Here is a 20,909-nt window from a genome sequence, read left to right on the forward strand (position 1 = left end):
ACTGTAAGTATATTCTCACTTCGCTTGGTGTATACACAAGGGTCTGCGCTGCAAGGTTCCAAACCAAGCTCTTGCAGCTTCTCGTCGAGCTTCTTGTACCATTGACGTCCTGATTGCTTTAGACCGTAAAGTGCCTTTTGAATTTTGCACACTTTGTCTGACTTGTAGGCCTCTTGTTCGTGACCACTGAGAATATGCTTTAGTTCTTCAGGTATTTCCACATAGATGTCTTCGGTAATTTCACCATTTAGATATGCGCTTACGAAATCGAGTTGTTGAATTTCCATTTCCAATTCAACGGATAATGCCATGAGCATACGTATGGAGCTCATTCGTGCAACAGGAGCAAATGTTTCTGTATAATTTACACCTGGTGTTTGTGCAAAACCTTTAGCGACGAGTCTTGCCTTTCGTCTCTGGATTGATCCATCCGCATTTCGTTTGGTTCGTAATACCCATTTCGTTTCGATGACCTTGGTGTTGGGCGGACGATCTACCAACTCCCACGTGTTATTTTTCTTCAGTGCCTGGTATTCTTCTAGTAAGGCTGCTTTCCATTCTTCACCTTCGGGACGAGCGAGTGCTTCTTCAGCGGTTTGCGGGTCCGTCTCTTCAACGTGGCCTTTTTGTTTAGAGGTGTTACGTGTTTCTGCTTCTTCAATTATACGCCTTGGCTTGGGTGGTCTTCCCCTTTTCGGCTTGGTGGTGACTGGGGTACTTATGATTCCATGATCCTTCGCATCTTCAACTTCATTTTTCATATTCACGGCATTGGTTGGTTTATTTAAGATTTCGACCACTATTTCATGGTTTCCCGTGATAAGCTGCTTTGCGTCGATGAATTCGTCATATTCGGAATTTCCTTCAAAATGATCTGTAAATTTTACATCTCGGCTCTTGAAGATTTTTCTCTCATCTGGACTCCATAGTCTATACGCTTTAGACTGGTTTTCGTATCCAATAAAAATACATCGTTTTGATTTTGGCTCGAATTTTCCTTTTCCAGGTTTCTTTTCTAGCATGTAGGCGATTGTGCCAAATTTCCGCAAATAGTTAACGTTTGCCTTTTTGCCGGTCCATAGAGTGTAGGGTATTTCACCATTTAGACTTCGTGATGGACACCGGTTTCTGATGTGATTCGCCGTGATGATCGCTTCAGCCCAGAAACTTGCTGCAAGTCCACTTTGAAGTAACATGCAGCGCGCCATATCGATTAGAGTTCTGTTTTTCCGCTCGGCTACTCCATTTTGCTGTGGAGTATATTCAACAGTTAATTCATGCTTTATACCAGCTTCTTTCAGCAGCCGAGAAAATTCAGAGTTTACATACTCTTTACCATTATCAGTACGCAACGTTTTGATTTTCTTTCCTGTACTATTCTCGACCATGCTTTTGTATTGTGTGAACTTACTTAATACTTCGTTCTTTTGTTTGACAAAGTATACTTCACACCACTTTGATTTGTCGTCAATGAATGTGACAAAATACTTCGAGTGACCATTGGACTGGGTGCGCATTGGTCCACAGACGTCGGAATGTACTAGTTCAAGGAGTTCATTTGACTTTGATTCGGAGTTCGGAAAGCGATTTTGTGTTTGCTTCCCCTGAATGCAGACCTCACACTGCTGCAAATTCTGTTTGACATCGGCCTGGATGCCTACCACTTTTTCAGTTTTGATCATACCTTTCAAATCGGCCTCGTTGAGATGCCCGAGTATTTCGTGCCATTCTTGAAGATCCTTCTTTTGCTCAGTTGCTTGAGCGACGTTGCTGCGCGATGGCGGCTCATTTATGTAGTACAGATTTGATTTTCGCAATGCTGTGACTATTTTCTCGCCTGTTTTGGGATTTAGTACTACTGCTCCGTTACGACGAAAGATGACCTCGAAGCCTTTATCTGTAATCTTAGAAACAGACATTAAATTTGATCTTAAGTCTGGTACATATAACGTTTCCCCCAAACTTGCAGTTCTTTTTGAGGTCTCTAATAAAACTTCTCCGCACCCTGCTATTTTAGCAGACATGTTATTTGCGAGCTTCAGTTTTTGGTTTTCACTATTTCTGACAATATTTTGAAATTTGTCCTTTTGAGAACACATGTGCGATGTGGCTCCAGAGTCTAGACACCACATTCCTTTTTCACCACATATTTGAAAAGCAATAGCGGTATTACTTGCGTTTTCAGGTCTTTCACGCTTTTCTTTGTTTTTGTTATTGTTTTCGAATTGATTTTTCGGCCTCGATCGGCATTCTCTGGCTTTATGGCCTATTTTTCCACAATTGTAGCAAGCTAATTTAAACTTTTCAGTAGGTTTGCTACTTTTCACTTTAATATAACTTTTTCGTGCAAACAATGCGTCACTGGACTCGACATTGTTGCGTTTTCGCGCTTCGTATTCTTCGAGCATTTTCGTTTTTAACGATTCCGGATCGGGTAGTTTGTCTTGCGTTTCGATCGCGACTCTAAACTGTTCGTATTCGTCTGGCACACTATACAATAGTAATATTGTTACAAGATCATCCATGATTTCCATGTCCATTTCGCGAATTTTGTCTACCGTGTCAAAGAAATTTTGCAAATGGGTATGCATGTCCCCACCATTTTGCATTTTCAACAAAATAAGCGATTTCAGCAAATGAGCTTTGCGCGCGGGACCTTTTGATTGGTATACACTTTTTAATTTGTCCCATAATTCCTTGGATGTCTCACAGTTTTTCACTTGTCTCAATTCTGTCGTAGAGATTGACAAAATTAAGTCGGATTTTGCTTTAGAATCATTCAATTCCCATTCTGCAACTTTTTCAGCAGAACTATTAGTTGGCAGCACGTTCTGGCCACTTACATATTTCCAAACATCGTTTTTTATTAATAACGCTTGTATCTGTATTTTCCAGGTATCATAATTGTCCCTTCCGAGGGGATCAATTTTAATATTTGCATAACTCATATTGTCGCACTTTTTCAGCGATTAATACTGTACTTTTGTTTTTCTAACACACTTCTTCTTACTTTTTTTTTTTTTTTGCGTTTGTTTACGTTTCGTGTTTTCGTTGATCGATTATTCGATAGTTTCACCGTGTACTTTTTCAACACTTTGATTTTTCACACGCTTTATGTGCTTAACACTGATTTGTGGATTTCAAATTTAAACGACCACTTTGTTGGCGTCAGTCACCAATACACACAAGATTTTTGCACATACACATGTACGTATGTACGTCTACCACATACACACATTTACATACAATTATGCGTCTATTGCATTGATTATTTCACAATGAATTCGGCATCACCAAAACTTTTATTTATTAGGTTTCACTAAGGTATATGAGCGCAGTGGAAGCGTGCTGGGCCCATAACCTGTTGTTGTTTTTAATGTAATAAGTTTGATGTTTATTGATATGTATGAATATATGATGTGTTGTGTGTGATACAATATAGCTGCAGCGAATGCGTCTGCTTCGATCTACATTCTTAGAGAGACTAACTTTGTTAGTGATGGACAGATGAGTCGATACATATGGTTTGATACATTTCAACAATTTAATTTCTTTAGATGTTTGCCAACATAATTATTTGTGTTTTTCACATTTTTTCCACTGCTTTACATTTGATTTGATTGTACAATTTCATGCGTTTCATTCACTTTTCACATTTTCCGTCTGCTTCTTAACTTCTCTCCGTATGGCGAATTCTATTTATAATATAAAATACCAAAATTTCCTATTTCGTTTATTTCAGACGCCGAAATGCTGAAGCGCCCAGAGACGCACACACAATTATATATGTATGTATTTATATGTATATACCCAGAAGCATACGTAAAAGCGCGCACACGGTGGACAGTGGTTGAAAAGCATGCAACATATCCTGGCACAGGAAAAGGAAAGTCCCCGCACTTATGAGAGATATGCCAGAAACGTAATTTTTCAAATCCAATTTTGTAATTTGCGTTTTGCTCGCATATAAAATTAAAATATGCGAGTACTTCTCTCTTTTTTTATATTCTAATAGACCTAGAGTGAGATCTTAATATTCTAATATTTAATTTAATATTTATTATCCAAAATTGTTTACTATCTATGGTGGAATCTAAAACTAGTATAGCCTTTCACCCTTTGGTACAGGCTATAAAAACAGCTATTTAAAAACCTGATCCTACTGATTAAATTAATAATATTTATATCTGCTTTATTTTCATTTAAACATTACAGATTACAAACACTTTAAATAATTAGTATTGTAATGTTATATTTGTTATGCTGTAAGCGTTTAAATAACAGATTAAAATAGGAGGATAATATTATTTGGAAAAAAGAATTTTGTAAGAGTTTTCTAATATAAGACTATTCTTTATAGTTTTCATTTAACTTGAATTTAAAGCAATTATAATTTAAAAACTTTTGAGCTAGTTTTGCATAATCGCTATTAAAGTATGTACGGTGTATATTGTATTGATATAATATTTGAATATGACTCAGTTCTACAACACAAATCCAAAAATTTATTACATTTCAAAATGTTACATAAAGGTATAAAACCTTGAACGAAATTGATAAACATATTGAAACTAATTAAAAACAAACAAATTAAATACACGAAAATATTCCAATCTACAGCACAAATAAAAACAATTCTAAGCAATATTATAACATAATGTTTATAATAATAAAAACTACAATATGATGAATTAGTTGTACTCCTCTAATAAACTACAAATCTCGAAAAGAAACTAGAAAATAAATGGGATCTAACAATTTAAAGTAACCATAATTTTTTATATACTATATTTGCAATGGAAGCTCGAAGGAATTTATGAAATTATCAAATTATGTTGCTCTTTTATTGCCAAAATAGAAAGAGCCATTAAAGAGCCATTAGTATGCATGCCCATAGATGATGATTGTTTGATTTCCGCAACATATCAGTTTTAATTGCGCCTCTCTGTAGAATTTCTAATCAAATTACTTAATCAATTGAGCAAATGAAATGAATTGAATAATTTCATTATTGCGACCCAACTGCAAGACTCCCACCCACTGTGCCACGCGTAGGAAAAAAGAGGAAAGAATTAATGCCGACGCAGCTAGTGTTGTTGCTATATGGGGTTGGGGTTTGTTGTTGTTGCTGTTGTTGTTGTTATCGTTGGGGTTTTGTACTATTTGCCGTTTTACGTGTGCCGCCGCTGCTGCTTCAACTTTGTACTATTTATTCGAAAATAAAATTTCGAAGTAGTTTTGCGATCGCCCCGCTTGCCACACATTTGTATCCGCATTTGTAATTGTATTGCACTTTACGTACATAGTATGCATCCCACAGATACTTTCGCATGAGTATCTTGATGTCTTGTCTGTTTTTATTAATGATTTAATTGCTTGTATCTACGCCCGGTACCGTCCGGTCCGCTTCGGTTCATTATTATTATTATTATTCTTTTGAAAGGCTGTCGTCATTAATTTTGGACAGAGGTTAACAAAAAAATTTGCACTTCATTTATGTATGCATAAAATATACTATGTACATATGTATGTATGTACAAGTATACTGTTAGCGAGCTTTGACACGTTTTTCTATTATTTGATTAGCGCATTTCTGCGGGCACTTGGCTTGAGAACAAATACCGAATAACAGCATGCGGCTGCAGTTGCTCGCGTTGGAAAATCTTTTGGAAAACTGGGCGCGCACATCAAACTCGGGAAAAATTAAAAAAATAAAAATACAACATACACAGGCACACGGCTAAATTTACGTACAACAACAAGAACAGCTCGTACTACCACATAGAAGAGCGAAAACGAAAATACATCGAATTTGAAGGAAAGAAAGAACCGAGCGCATTGCACGCGGGCCGCTGCCGCTCAGCTTCGTGTTGTTACTGTAAATTTTGCCGTGCGCGCTTGTTCTGACAGCTGAAAATAACATCACTTGCTGTGAGTGAGAGGCTATGTGTGCCTGTGTGTGTTGTTAGTGTGAGTGAGCAGCAGAAATGATCTCACTCTCAGCTGTTGCTGCTGCCACCACTCATGTTATTTTGTTGTTGCTGCAATGCTGCAACGCTGCCCTGCAGTAACGGGCGACAGTCCCTCCATAAGTGGAACAACAAATTTTGTTTGCAAGCGTTCGTTAGCAATCCGATCGATCAAAAATACGTCCCTTTACTTATTTGCTTTACTTATTAATTACCTCATGTTTTCTTTATTTTCTTTATTATTTTATTACATTTGAGTCCACGATATGGCCCTATAATTATTTGAATTTTCTCTATTATTTATAAATTTCCTTATGTTTTCTTCATTTTCTTTGTTATTTTTATTATTTTCGAGTCCACGGTATGGTGTATAATTATAATTTTTATACATCAGACCCTAAGCGCCACCAAACAATACATTCATTGTCATTAAATTTCGTCGTGCCAAAAGGAAAAAAGTTCTTTCTTTTAGTTTTACATGTTTACTTTTTTAAAAATATTTTTACTTTAAATTTCGCTGTACTGTCGAACCCAAGACATGAAAATTGTTTGCACAACATTTTAAGACGATCTAAGCAACTATGGTGATTTAATGTTTTAATTATTTTTACCTTTATAATTTTTCAGAAATATTAAATTATAGACAATTGCTTATATCCGCTTACTTATCGTCCCCCAAATTGCAATCTCTTTTAAGTCGATGTTTGGAAGACACTGTCACCAGTCACTTGGTCAATAAATTACAATCCCTTTAGTAGACCACTAGTTTTCGCCAACTACAGTTGTCTTTTTCAGTACTACAGGGTAATGACACTCATCAGCTCTTGCACCCACACACTCGCACTCGCATTCGTACGATCGCACGTTTAAAATGTCTCGCTCGTCACGCCATCGCCATTACTTTGGCGTTATTTGAGCGCCATTTACTCAGCTCCAGCTTCTCGCTCACTTACACATACCCCCCACACGCACACACACGCGCACACACACACACAAATACACGCACAAGCAGACGCAGAACCGACCGCCAAGTGCCAAACGCAATAGCAGACACGACCACGACACTTGCCGACGCCGCTGCCGACGTCGTGTACCCACACATGCAGTTGACGTCGACATCGACGCCATCAACCCATTGCCATTCAACAAAAATCAAATGATAGGTGTTTGCTGATCACATACCCTCACCTATTAACAGAGAATGTTAATAAATCGTAGTACTTAGCATTTTAATATTCATTCATTCATGAATGGGCTTTAACAGAGAATGTTAATAAATCGTATTCGTTAGGGCTTACATTCATTCGCTTAACTTTATTGAATAAATCTTTAAAAACTTTTAAAAGAAATATATTAAAATTTAATATACATATTTACATATTTAAAATACATTTTCAATTTAATAAAATTGATACACAAGTGTATTATTGGGATTCTAATAACCTTTTAATACTCAATTAGAACTAGAATTAAAATTAGTGTTTAAAGATCATAAAAGTATTTTCAAATAATGTATGATATTTTTACCATGTTTTGATAGGTATATTTACAATTCTAATTTGTTTTCTGATTAGTCTTCTAGTTTTAATGCCTAATATTTCCGGTTACGTATTAAATATGCATATTTCTTAATGTAATATTAATATTTCTGTTATTCAAAATTAATATTACTCAAAACAAAAAATTGCTAAAGAAAATGATAATGAGTTAAGAGTTGTTGAATATAAAAGGATTGTTAAATAATAAGGTTAATTTTATTACTTTTTAATAACTTGTTATTTTTACAGTTTAATGACACTTTTAGATATATGTATTACTTTATATGGGAATCAATAAATCTTGAAGGTACAGAAATTTTTTGAGAATTATAGTGAATCTGGTGGTTGTTTGTTTGTTTTTTTAAAGTAACACAGTTCATTCAATATTTGATTAAAAATGGTAAGTGTATTTAAGCTTCGCATTAGTTAATATACATAATTCGTACAGCCCAACAAAATGGAATTTTAGAATCAACAAAAAACTTGAAACATTTATTTCGCTTAGCTAAAAAACTATTTTTGTCGCGTTTTTTTCTCTCATGATGATGTTTGCTGCATTGTTTGTACATATGTGTATTGTAGTTGTTGTTATTGTTGAACTTGTCTATATACTAAATGTGTTGTATAGTATATTGTTGTTTATATTAGTATATTTTGCAGGTGGGCGCTATTGTTTATTTGTCGAAGAAAAACGAACTTTTTGTATCTGTCTGGCTGTCACATAAATTATTTGTGGCATCTTTGCTATTTACCTGTTTGTTGTTAAATCTAACAAGCATACATACATACATACACCGAGTATATACACACTTACATATGTACTTGTACATAGAAATGGCAACCGCAAATGTTGCTACTGTGTGGCGAACGGAGTGCAGCTTCCGGTTTTGCGTTTGCGCATTTGTTTACTTGCTTAACAAAATTTTGTATTCGGTTTTTTTTTTGCAACATGCTGTATATATGTAAGTACATATGTGTGTTTGTGTTGTTGTTGCTGCTGCTGTCATTTTTTGCGGTAATTGATTTTAACCAAAAGATCTTAACCTTTACACATGTTGATTGTCACATCAACTGACAGTCGTTTGTTTGCTCGTTGCTCTGCATTATTTATTATTTGGAGATCAGCCTTATATGGTTGGATGGGCCATTAGCTCGAGCCCGAGCTGGCTGGTCGAGCGTGGTGGCGCGTGAGCGTAAAGATTAGCTCTATATGCAGACATAGATATATATAATATATACTATACTTAAAGGTACATAAATATTTGACCCATTTTAAGCATGCAAATGCGTATGTGGCGAGTGACGTGTTGAAAGCGTGACATAAACAGCTAATACGACAGCCAGACAGAGAGACGGACACATATATAGTAGAACACTGTTTGCGACAATTACTCATGCATATACGAATACATTAATTTTTTGTACTCTTCCGTCGCACTGATGTGCAAACAATTGAAGTGTGAATTGCTCGATCTGTGGGCTGTGCAATGATATAAGCGGCTTAAGCACAATTTTTAGGATTGGTTGGATTATGGCTTATGGCTTTATGCATAATCAAAACAAATTGAAGAATTAGTGCGTGAATTACTGAAAAATACGCGTGCGAGGAGCTTATTTTATAAAGCACTTTAAAAAAACCGCAAAAAGTTGGTTTACAATTAAGTAAATTTTAGTTTCTAGAATCCCGTAAAGCCCGGCAACTTATTAAAATTTGCAGCTTTAGAGCTTAGAAATTGGTGCTAGACAAAGGTCTTAGGGAATCTAAAGAAACTAAAAAAAAAACCGTGTAACGAAATTGTATGCCCACATGGCTATGAGCCACGAGCTATGTCTAAAGCATTACGTATTACTATCTGGTCATCTAAAGGCGCCAATTGCGATCCAAGATGCATCGAAATCAGATATGACTACAACGTTCTTTTATGCACTATTCTTGAATCAATTTTATATATCGCAAACAATCGGACTTACATATTGTACAAATCAGCTGTGAGCTGCAAATTTAAAGATACTAAATGTAGTGTTAAGTCTCAAAAAAGTAAAAGAAATGTGCCCGTTTATATGGAGAAGATATTTTAATGATTTTTCCAAGTTTGGTGTGGCTGAATTGAAAAATATGTTATTGAAACAATTGCAAGACGTCTAACATTTTAAGTTAATTAAGTTGTAAGTAAAGCTCTTTCAGGTTGAAAATTAAATTGCTTTTGCTCTTAAGCTTCGAAGAATTAGTCTCAATTTTTAATTAAACAAGCTGCTTTTATTCATAAAAGAATGCCTCTCTAGGTTACAATAATATCTTATAACAAAACCGATCTGTTGGATGAAATTATTTGGCTGTTCGTCTATTTATAGCTAAATTCATATCACAATGTAGTTAAAGGCATAAAGTAACGGATAAAATAAAGACTTAAATGGTAAATAAATTTTAAAGTATGTATTCCCCGAAAGAAAACAAAAATATTGCTGTACGAATTACAATTCCTTTAATTTATTTTCTACAAATCGAATTACAATAAAAAGTTAATAAAAAATATAATATGTGGATAATTTCTGACTACTGGGCAGATTAAAAAGCCCATCCAACAATTTTAAGAAATATATATACTATAAGTATTAGGCAGCGCTCGAACTGAGAGCCTCTGCTCAGCCCAAAGTTGGGCAATTAAAAAAATATAGGCATAGATTAAAATTAATTCAATAAAGAAAACGATGTTTTATATATTTTAAAAGTATCTTTAATGGTGTAGCTTTCTTCAACTATTTGGCAAAATTGAAGTCTCCTCGAGACATATCGATTCTTTCGTGACATAATGAGCGTTGCATTGACATATTAAAGGCGTCCACTTCTTGAACTGTATTGATGGCAAAAGATGGCAATGTCAGCGACCAAGTCGCTGAATACTTAAACACTTGCATATTCTGGAAGCCATTTAAGTATCTCAGCTATTGACATTGGCCCGCAGCGTTGTGCATATAATTTTTTATATTTTATATTTTCACGATGCTTATATTACAAGTATTAGTATTATAAGTCCGGTGCGGCGACAGTATCGGCGTGCTTTGCTTTCAACGCTTGGACATGTCTCTGGGATATTTTTAACCATAGAATGTGAATGCAACGAACGCTGAGCCGCGTGCGATGTCTAATTGAATTTGTGGCAGGGTCTATAAAAGCGTCGAGTGGGGCAGGTGAAGCCGCAGGTTTCTAACGACCAATCGCCGCGAATAGTCCGCTCCAGTGAAATATTCAGCTAACCGAAATTTGTTGTGTGAAAAGTGTTGAAATTTTTTAGTTAATTTGCTGCTTTTCACACAGAAAACGGTTTAATACCTCAGCGAGAGCCGGGATATAGTGATATACGTATAAAATACAAACTCAAAATTTAAATTCAAAATGGAGAGGTAGGGCAGGGCATATCAATATTTACATATGTATGTAAAGCATTGGCTAATGGATTTATGTTTGGGTTAGCTTTGCAGCAGCAGCCACACAACTGGGGCCACATTTTGCCCCACTGTCAAATGGATCTGTGGTTGACAAGGTGACACCCGATATGGCCCACCTGATCAGCCCATATTGGAATCAGTTTCCCGCTATGGATCCGATTTGGGCGAAAATTCTCACCGCCTACATGATTATAATTGGCATGATTTCGTGGTGCGGTAATGGGGTGGTCATTTACATATTCGCCACCACAAAGTCGTTGCGCACGCCTGCTAATCTGTTGGTCATTAATTTGGCTATCTCCGATTTCGGCATTATGATCACCAATACGCCAATGATGGGCATTAATTTGTACTTCGAGACATGGGTGCTGGGACCCATGATGTGCGACATTTACGCCGGTCTGGGATCGGCCTTCGGTTGCAGTTCCATTTGGTCCATGTGCATGATCTCGCTGGATCGTTATCAGGTTATTGTCAAGGGTATGGCCGGCCGTCCGATGACAATACCCTTGGCATTAGGGAAAATTGCGTACATTTGGTTCATGTCGTCGATTTGGTGTCTGGCGCCAGTATTTGGCTGGAGCAGGTGAGCGAGCTACAATTTCCAAGTGAAGCTGAAGTCTTCAAACCTTAAATGATCCGCTAGGTATGTACCTGAGGGTAATTTGACTTCCTGCGGCATTGACTACTTGGAGCGCGATTGGAATCCACGTTCATATCTGATTTTCTACTCGATCTTTGTCTACTATATCCCACTGTTCTTGATCTGCTACTCGTACTGGTTCATCATTGCCGTAAGTACTAACTAGAAATAGAAAAATTATAAATAGCCTCCAAAAAATGATTATTAACTAAAAGATAGCACAATTTTTTGGGCTTTCGTTTTGTGTGTGCAAATCATTCGCCTATTTGACGGTATCTTTATGGAGCTGCACAACACTGATGCTATTCTTTTTTTTAATACTCATTTAGGCCGTATCTGCCCACGAGAAAGCCATGCGCGAACAGGCCAAGAAGATGAATGTCAAATCTCTGCGCTCGTCCGAGGATGCCGAGAAGAGTGCTGAGGGCAAGCTCGCCAAGGTTGCTCTGGTCACCATCTCACTGTGGTTCATGGCCTGGACCCCATACTTAATCATCAACTGCATGGGTCTATTCAAATTCGAGGGTCTAACACCATTGAACACCATCTGGGGCGCTTGCTTTGCCAAATCGGCTGCCTGCTACAATCCAATTGTTTATGGCATTAGGTAAAGCATTCATTCAAATTAGCTATCGAATTCCCTACAATATAGAGTTTTCCTTTATAATAGCCATCCCAAATACCGATTGGCACTGAAGGAGAAATGCCCGTGCTGCGTCTTTGGCAAGGTCGATGATGGCAAGTCGAGCGATGCTCAGTCTCAGGTCACTGCCAGTGAGGCTGAGTCCAAGGCATAAATTGTTGGTTCTTCCACAATAACAACAACAGCAACAACTACAACAACATACGACAACAACAGCAATAAAATAATAACAACATCAATACCAACAAAACAAGAACAACTACAACAACAACAACAGCAAGAACAACTGCAGCAACAGAACGAAACGCTTTCGAATAACAGCATATATAAAAAATTTGTTAACACATATGTAAATGGCATATGTGTAACTGCAATGTCACTAAAGACTAAAAATCAAAAAAACAAAAAAAGAAATTAAAGGCAAAGAACTAAAAAAGTTACAAATCGATCAAATCAATGATCAGACGTTGAGTCGGGTTGGGTTGAATCGGTAAGTCCATGCCACCCATTCTTTATCTGCTAATATAACTGTTGGTGTGTCTGTAACTAACACTAAAATGTTAAGCATTGCAGTCGCTGCTAACAGTCGCTGTGATTGTCAGCTAAGTTTTAGGAAAATTGTTTGGCAACCGATCGGTCGAATTAATGATCAAACATTGGGTTGGATTAAATCGCTAAGTCCCCCTACTGTTTAGCAGTAGCCTGTGAGGAACCCAGGAAATGGAGGGCTTTTACAGAATATAACAACATTGATGTAAATGCCGCACATTCTTTATCTGCTAATATAACTGTTGGTGTGTCTGTAACTAACACTAAAATGTTAAGCATTGCAGTTGCTGCTAACAGTCGCTTTGAGCTAAGTTTTAGGAAAATTGTTTGACAACCGATCGGTCGAATTAATGATCAAACATTGGGTTGGATTAAAATAGCTAAGTCCCCCTACTGTTTAGCAGTAGCCTGTGAGGAACCCAGGAAATGGAGGGCTTTTACAGAATATAACAACATTGATGTAAATGCCGCACATTCTTTATCTGCTAATATAACTGTTGGTGTGTCTGTAAGTAACACTAAAATGTTAACAGTTCGTGTAAGCGCTGTTAAGGTAACGGTGGAACTGTTAGGGGCACACAGGCTGAATCCTGTGAATTTTAAAATCGAGCTTATGAGCTCCGTGCTTTGAAGCCATCAGTAGATTGGTTGAAAGGAGAATAGAAAAACGAAGAGGTAAGTTGTCTGGTCATCACACATTTGTTAAAAAATGTTGATATATTCCATTATGTATTAAACTAACATTACCATTGATTTTTTGAGGTCACTTGTGGAATGGAATGAATCAGCCTGTTCCAAAAATTTGGATCGTTACGTTTTAAATGTAATTGTTTATATTACAGTTATTCCGCTTTTCGACATTCGGCTACATAAATAAAATAAGACGCCGTCTTAAGTTCAAATCGGGCGTAGTCCGATTTTAAATAATACAAGTATACGCATGTACAGAGTATAGAAATTACTGGCCATCTGGATGATGATTAGTTTCGAGCTCTTCACTAAATGCAAAATGAGGTATAAAATGATGGAAGATACATATTGTGTTGGTACATTCTGCAAACGATACCCGTTTTGAAGTAAAGCGAAAGCGGCAAGGATGGCTACAAAGAAAATAACCCCGATCATTATTACGTGTCTCTAAATGGACGAATAGTATTTTGGTTAAAATATCTGTATCTAATGACGATATTCTAAAACATCTCACAAGCTGAGGTTTTATTGCATTTCATTTTTGAGTAACGCGAACTTTTGTTGTTTGGAGAAACGATAAAAGCCAATGCGAACAAATGCCAATTATAGCCATTATTTGCATATTTCATATATTTATGAGAAATGTTCTTTAATGGTGAGTTTTCTTAAAACTTGAGTTAGCTATTCCTTAGGGCATAGAAAAAAGAAATAAACAAACGATAAATCACATTTCAAATTCTTCACAATATATTTTCAGGTTTTGTTTTTGTTTTAAATTAAAGGCACTTAAAAGTTAACAGCATTCTGCAATAAAATTCATTTGCTTAATATAAGTTACGCGTAACATGCAATTTGTAAGGCGCTTCAGGCATAATAAACCATTGCCAGCGGTTAGTAGCACAAATATTTAAATTAACATTAATAATTAATCAGTTGAAATAACAACAATAACAACAACTACTGGTATTTGGGTAAATATTGCAATGGCAATCAATTAGCTGCCTTCTTCAATCGTCAATCAGTACACGAATCATATTCGCTTTCGCTTTTCTTAATTTTAGTTTTAAGCAAGTCATCGACGCTGGATATTGTTGACGTTGTTGTTGTTGTTACAGGCTTGCGGCATACTTGTATATCCGATTGTCCACTATCCGTAAAATCTGTGGTGCAGGCACGTTCCTGTATGATGAGTTTCCAAATACGCACCTCAACGCCAATTCTAAATAACAGAGGACAGTCAGCCTAATATAGGGTAATTCTTAATTTCCACGCTTACCGCAAGCCCAGACGCATGAGGTCCATTTTCTCCATATTATATATGAAATCCTCAAATGTGAAGGCTTCGTTCAAGATGACCGTTTTTGAGAACTCGTCAATATCATGCTGGGACAGCCACTGCTCCAACTGCTCGTCTACTTCGTGTAGACCAAAGTTGTGCTTGCTCAGAGTCCGAATATTATTGGAATTGACATTGGCACCATTATTATTGCGCTGCACAGCACTGCTGGGATTCATTCTATGGCACTTTTTATTAAAGGTGTTAAAGCTGCGTCTGCAAAGAGAAAGTCATCGTCATTATCGTCATTATAAATTTTTGATCATTAAAGTCAGTTTACGACTAGAGGTTAAACTTTTTTACTGGAGAAGCAATTAAATGTTATTTTTGTTTCCCAAAATTTTGATTAAATTTAATATTTTAAATCGATACGATAAAAACTTTACATTTAATTCGTTGGGCAGTTAAACAGAGACCTCAATCAACTCAATTAATTGATTCGATGGAGTTTTCAAATAAACAAGTCAAGCTATTTCTGCATTTCCACGACTTAACAGTTTAGTAAAAACAATCACCTGGATCGCTTGCGTCCGCCCATATAGATGTGCGCCAGCTCATGACTGATATTGTGGAGGGCACGCAAATTCTGACGCTGATGCTCAATTATCTGACGACGCAGTAGCTTCTGATTGTCGCGTATGTCGCGTAAAATGCGCACACATTCCACTGAAGTGTTCATAGCACCCGCTTCGCTCTCCATTTGTGTCAAGCCGCTGGCGCTGTGACTGGCGCTAATGGGCAACGGCTTATCTAGACCTATCTGTGGCTTCTCCTGACTGTCCGTTGACGTTTGCTGGGCTGTGTGCACACTCTCATCATCGTTGCCAGAAAGATCCTTGTCGGCCAAATTGGCGCCGAGTTCGGGTGAGAAAATGGTGACGGCTGCTTGTACAGCACGCTTAACCAAATTATCCAATGCAAACATCCAGTGGGGCTTGATGCAGTGCAGCCGCAGCACCGAAACGACAGCATCCTGAAACGAGTATAGCGCCAAATGCAAATGATCTAATGCCACAGCATCGTTGTTCAGCTTCTCCTTTAGCTCATTGATTGTGCCTTCCAAATGCTTCTCATTTTCATTGATTATATAGTCGCGTAGTCCACAAATTAACAGCTGCAGATCACTTTTGCGTATGACTATGGTTGCATTATGATCGGCACTGATCTTCTTTAGCCAAATATCGCAGATTTTGGACTCATCTAGCGCCAGCACTTTGGACAGCGTTGTTCGACGTTGTGAGTCCTTTTTCAATCTATAAAAGCCATCTGTTTCGCTTGTCTCACCAATGCTGGTACGCAATGAGGGTGTGGTCGCTTCAATTTCGGGTGACAATAGAAATCCAGACGAGTTTCGACGATCGAACACCAACTGATTGGTGGTCAACTCATCAATGTCCACCGAGGAGGTGTGCGTGACACTGAAAAAAACAATTTTAGGTATTATATTACACCAAAATATATAATTTTTTGATGCACTTACTCCAATTCTGGCGTTGTCGGTGTGTTGCAGGTGGTATTGTACATCAGAGGTGGTGTCGTTTTGTGCACTAAACGATCGGCAGGCACGGATATGCTACGTCCGAAATCTGTATTCAGAGGGGGTATGGGTCGTTTGCGCTGCTTGCTAAAAAAAATAAAGAAAAACGAAATAGATATGTTAGATACTGATTGGTTTTACCTACAATTTAAGAGCTTTCTTTAAGGGTGAATATACAAATATTCCAAAACTTACTCAACTAGAAAAGCGTCAGCAAGCAGCTGCGCGGCTGATGGTCTGTCATTCACGCTGATAGCAAAGCAGCGTAGTATAAAATTCTTCGCATTGGACGACAGCTCCTCGGGTATTCCAGGATGCTTTTTATAGAAGCCCACTTTAAACATTGCAGCCTGCGCACTGCCCAGCTCAATAAATGGCGGCTTGCCCGTTGCCATTTCCACATTGGTGCAACCAAACGACCAAATATCAGCCGCCGGTCCATAGCCACGCACACCCTGATCGATGACCTCGGGCGCCATATACTGCAACGTGCCCGTAAACGTTTCCGTCATGGGATTGATGCGAGCCAAGCGCTTGGAGGTACCGAAATCTGATATTTTAACCACTCCGCTGTATGTGTTGACCAACACATTATCACCTTTAATGTCACGATGCACAATATCCTGTTCGTGCAAATATTTGAGGCCCTCCAGTATTTGCTTCGAATAGAAGGCCATTGTCGACTCGTTGTCCTTCAGGGGTCCCCATTTGGTTTTGAGTAAATCCGATAGTGAGCCGCCGGGCACTTGTTCCATGAAGATCTTGAAGAAACCCAACTCGGAACGTGAGCCCAAATACTGTACAATATTGCGATGACGGAGTTGGGAGTGCAGCTTGATTTCCTCGTGCAGAGGCTGTACATCCTGTATGTTCTTCTCAGGCACCTCTTTGATGGCAATGCGAACCTGGGTCTGCTTATCCCGAGCGGCGTAAACGGTTCCATAGGTGCCCTTGCCCAGCACTATTTTACGATTCTGATCGTCGTAATCGTACTCGAACTGCAAGCAGAAGAATCGAAGTAACAAATAAATATAATGTAACTTTTGACACTTTTGTTTTATTTCGTACCTCTATTTGGGCTTCATCGTTGCTGAGATTTACAAACACTTCCTGATCGGCAGTCATGTCTAATATCAGATTGTAGAACTTCTTTCGGCATTCGGTGGACGGAAAATAGATTTGAAAATCATCTGAGTTGTGGTGCACATATAAATAGGCGCATCGATCGTCCCGTTTATAAAGACTGACTGATTTGATTTTGGACGCAACAAATAAAAAATCATGCAGCTTTTTGCACTCATTTTTTGAATGCGCGAGACATAAGTTAACTATCTGTATGGACTTTTCGTCCGCATCCATGTTAATGGTCACATAACTGGGCATGTAAATTTTCTGCGGTTCGAGTATCTGTAAGAAAAACATCATTAAATAACTATCTCAAAAGTGTCATATTAGGCCATACCAATATGGGAAAGCGAATGCTATTAATCTCCTCTGTGTTGGTGGCACCTAGAAAGAAGTCCATCCAGAACTGAAATATTTGCTCCTCAATGGTGGGCAGACGATCCTCTGGCTTCTTACGAAACCGATGTATGAGGGAAATGTTGCCAATTGTGGACTTTAGATACCAATTAGGAGGCTTCAGTTTAAACATACATTCGGCTGCTTGTATAGCCTTTGCATAATCCTCGGCCAGCACAGATATCTCGAAGAATGTGGCCACATCCCAATACTCGGTCAACGATGCCAGGCTGCCCTTCTTCCCAATGAGATTATTCAGCGTCATGCCGATGTGTTGCAATTCCTCTGTATTGCTGAACTCCTTGCCCTCAATGACCAGCAGTGTAGCCAAATTAATGCCCGCATATTCATTTGGCTGCACTTCGAAGCTCTGGCGATACCATTTAATGGCTTGGGCTAAGCTGGTGGCATCTGTGCAGTCGGATTCCACGAAAATATCCTTGTAGATGCGACCGCACAGGCACAGCATGTCGGGAAAGTGATTTTCTTTCTTTTCTAGTGCGCAAAGGGATGATTCCAAGGCCTTCTCGCGGTCACCCTTCCGGTTGCGCCGATTCAAAGCAAAGGCGTAGAGAAAACTCATATTTCCTGTCTCCACAAATTTTCTGGTATTCGGTATGTTTTTTAGATCATTTACCAATCGCACCATCGCATCGTAGTCCTGCACATCCCGAAGGGAGCACATAAAACTGTGCACCACTTCACCAGACAGCACATGTGGATCGTCCAAACGCTTTCGCATCTCATACAAAACAGCCTGTAGCTTGACACCATTTGTGGCATGAATATCACGTGCCGTACGCAAGTCGCTCAGAAACTTCTCGCGCATGTGTGCTCTAGGGAAGAACAGATAAACTCGTATTGTAGAAAAGCTTCGATTTTTTACTTTACTTATAGCACTCACTTAGACTGTATTTCGACGTCTTGCAGGATGCGCTTGAAGCATGACTGTAGCGTAGGCACACGTCCTTCGCTCGAGGACTCTTTATTGCCCAGATTAGTTAGGTTACATGTGTTGGTCTTTGTGTTGAGTTTGTAGGACAGAAATATGTAATTGGCACAGGAGAGCTGAAAAGATATAAAAAATGCGTTAGTCATGAAATTCACTACAATTTTCATACAACTTAATTCAATTATAAACTGCAATATTAATGGAATTCGAATCTTAGTAATACTACTTAAAATTACGATTTATTAAATTATGGCCTTAGACTTAAACCTAAATCCGGCAGGCAATGGCGTCTTAAACTTATTTGGTTTAAAAAAAATCGTTTAAAAAAGTCCAATTACATATATAAATGATTTTTCTCTTTTAAGTCTATAACAATAATTTTTAGTGATATTAAATAAAATAGCTGACTAAAAACACATTTTAAAATGAAATTCTATTTGAGCTCTCCTCCGCGCTTCTCATACGCAGTACCTCAGTTTATGTTATTATTGTAAATACGTGGGTGCTCCACTTTTTATGGCGGCTGCTGTGCTGCACCACAGTTTGTGCGTTTATTGGTGCCGATATGTTGTGTGTTTATAGTATATGCATGCATGTGTATGTGTGATTATAAGTGTGCGTGTGGTTTCGTGTTTTTGCGTTGGCGGGCCCGATTTTGTTATTGTTTTTCTCAGGTTGCTGTTGCTTGCATTTTATATACCAAAACAAAAATAACACATTTCAACGGAAACACATCTGAGAAGCAAAATGTAAACTAACTACACCAACAACAAGAACTTATGCGGTTTGGAAAAGAAAAGCAAGCATTAAATTGCTTAGTATTTATCTTATCGCAGAAACAGCGTCGATTATGTGATATGTTTTTCTTGTTGCTGTCGCGATTGCCTTTTATTGCCAATAACAATATCTGACAAATCAAGAGCAGCTGCTTAGAAACACAATAAGTATAAATATAGGCATATGCATGTATTAGTATCCATACCTTAAGACTGAGGGTCTGGCGATCGTCTACATCGTTGTAGATGAGTATATTTTGTTTCATCCCGAAGCTTTCGCGCACACCATAATGATAGGATAGCGTGCTTTGTTGTGTCAGGATGCTTAAGTCTATGATGGCAACATCGGCATTATAGAATATATCCAAATTTTTCGTCTCGCCAAAATCCAATCTTTCAAACTGTAAGACGCGTTCAAGATCAATGTTATTGTATAACATAATGTTAACAAAAAATGTTTAAGCTCTAAACAAACGCACCAGCACCCGCTGAAAATTAGCGCCAGCTGCCTTTACGGCCAGCTTCACCTCCTCCATGGCGCAGGTGCGCTGCTCCAAATATTTATCGACGGTTGTATCAATTACACAAACAACATCCATGTTCTTGCTGTAATAGGCACTGGGACGCAGTCGCGAGGCACAAAAAATAAAGACGCAGTGTTCTAGCCTGATTGCTTTTGCCTGCGGTTTGCTTGTGTGATATTGCTCGCAATGCTGCTAACTGTAGGCAGCTTCATTACCACATACTTGTTGCATTTGCAAAGTGTTAATTGCTTGCCGCGAATATATACACAAATAAATATTGAATATTGTAAAAATGTGCACGGTCTACGCCACAATCACAATTGGCTGCGGTGTGGCCAGTTTGTTGCCGTTTGTTTCGCGCTTCTTGCTAAATGGGCAACTCTGACCGCCCACGCAACCTATGGATAGTCCGATTGCCGTAGAGCTGCCAGATCAACGTATGCGAAGTGATTCATTAAATTCAGGTTCATTTATGAGCTGAATTTTATTCTATTTTGGGTTTTCAAATCAATCTTTAAGTTGTGTTTAGTTTGAATAAATAAATAAGTTCCGATCACGCAAATCCAAAGCCATATATAAATAATAATATCGTAAATAACACAGCCCCCAGAAGACTAAAATAATGGAACATCCTCCCTATTTCAATTCAAGAAATAAGCTATATTTTACTTTCTTTCAATGATAATGTAACGTCAAGTTTGTAATGACAAGGTTACATCTATAAATATATGTAAAGAAAATCGTTATTTCAAACCGAAATATCGATTCATTACTTTTCAAAAAA

At 37.9% G+C, this 20,909-nt stretch overlaps 2 protein-coding genes across 2 annotated transcripts; one reads left to right on the top strand and one right to left on the bottom strand.

The window, feature by feature from the left end:
• The first annotated feature begins 10,701 nt into the window (after positions 1-10,701).
• Positions 10,702-12,642, top strand: LOC115624351 (opsin Rh1). The gene is made up of 5 exons (XM_030519009.1): positions 10,702-10,909; positions 10,980-11,540; positions 11,601-11,748; positions 11,927-12,204; positions 12,268-12,642. The coding sequence occupies exons 1-5, from the start codon at positions 10,902-10,904 to the stop codon at positions 12,392-12,394; spliced, it is 1,122 nt and encodes a 373-aa protein (XP_030374869.1). The 5' UTR covers positions 10,702-10,901; the 3' UTR covers positions 12,395-12,642.
• Positions 12,643-14,203: 1,561 nt separating this feature from the next.
• LOC115624058 (mitogen-activated protein kinase kinase kinase 15) lies at positions 14,204-20,415 on the bottom strand. The gene is made up of 10 exons (XM_030518640.1): positions 20,081-20,415; positions 19,808-20,002; positions 18,778-18,941; positions 17,815-18,709; positions 17,421-17,759; positions 16,548-17,350; positions 16,296-16,439; positions 15,331-16,233; positions 14,756-15,031; positions 14,204-14,698 (listed from the first exon to the last, which is right to left on the bottom strand). Exons 1-10 carry the CDS (start codon positions 20,198-20,200, stop codon positions 14,494-14,496), a joined length of 4,044 nt encoding a protein of 1,347 aa, XP_030374500.1. The 5' UTR covers positions 20,201-20,415; the 3' UTR covers positions 14,204-14,493.
• Between the last annotated feature and the right edge of the window lie 494 nt (positions 20,416-20,909).

This window comes from Scaptodrosophila lebanonensis, unplaced genomic scaffold (assembly GCF_003285725.1).
Source record: "Scaptodrosophila lebanonensis strain 11010-0011.00,11010-0021.00 unplaced genomic scaffold, SlebRS2 tig00000053-arrow-pilon, whole genome shotgun sequence".
Lineage (NCBI taxonomy): Eukaryota > Metazoa > Arthropoda > Insecta > Diptera > Drosophilidae > Scaptodrosophila > Scaptodrosophila lebanonensis.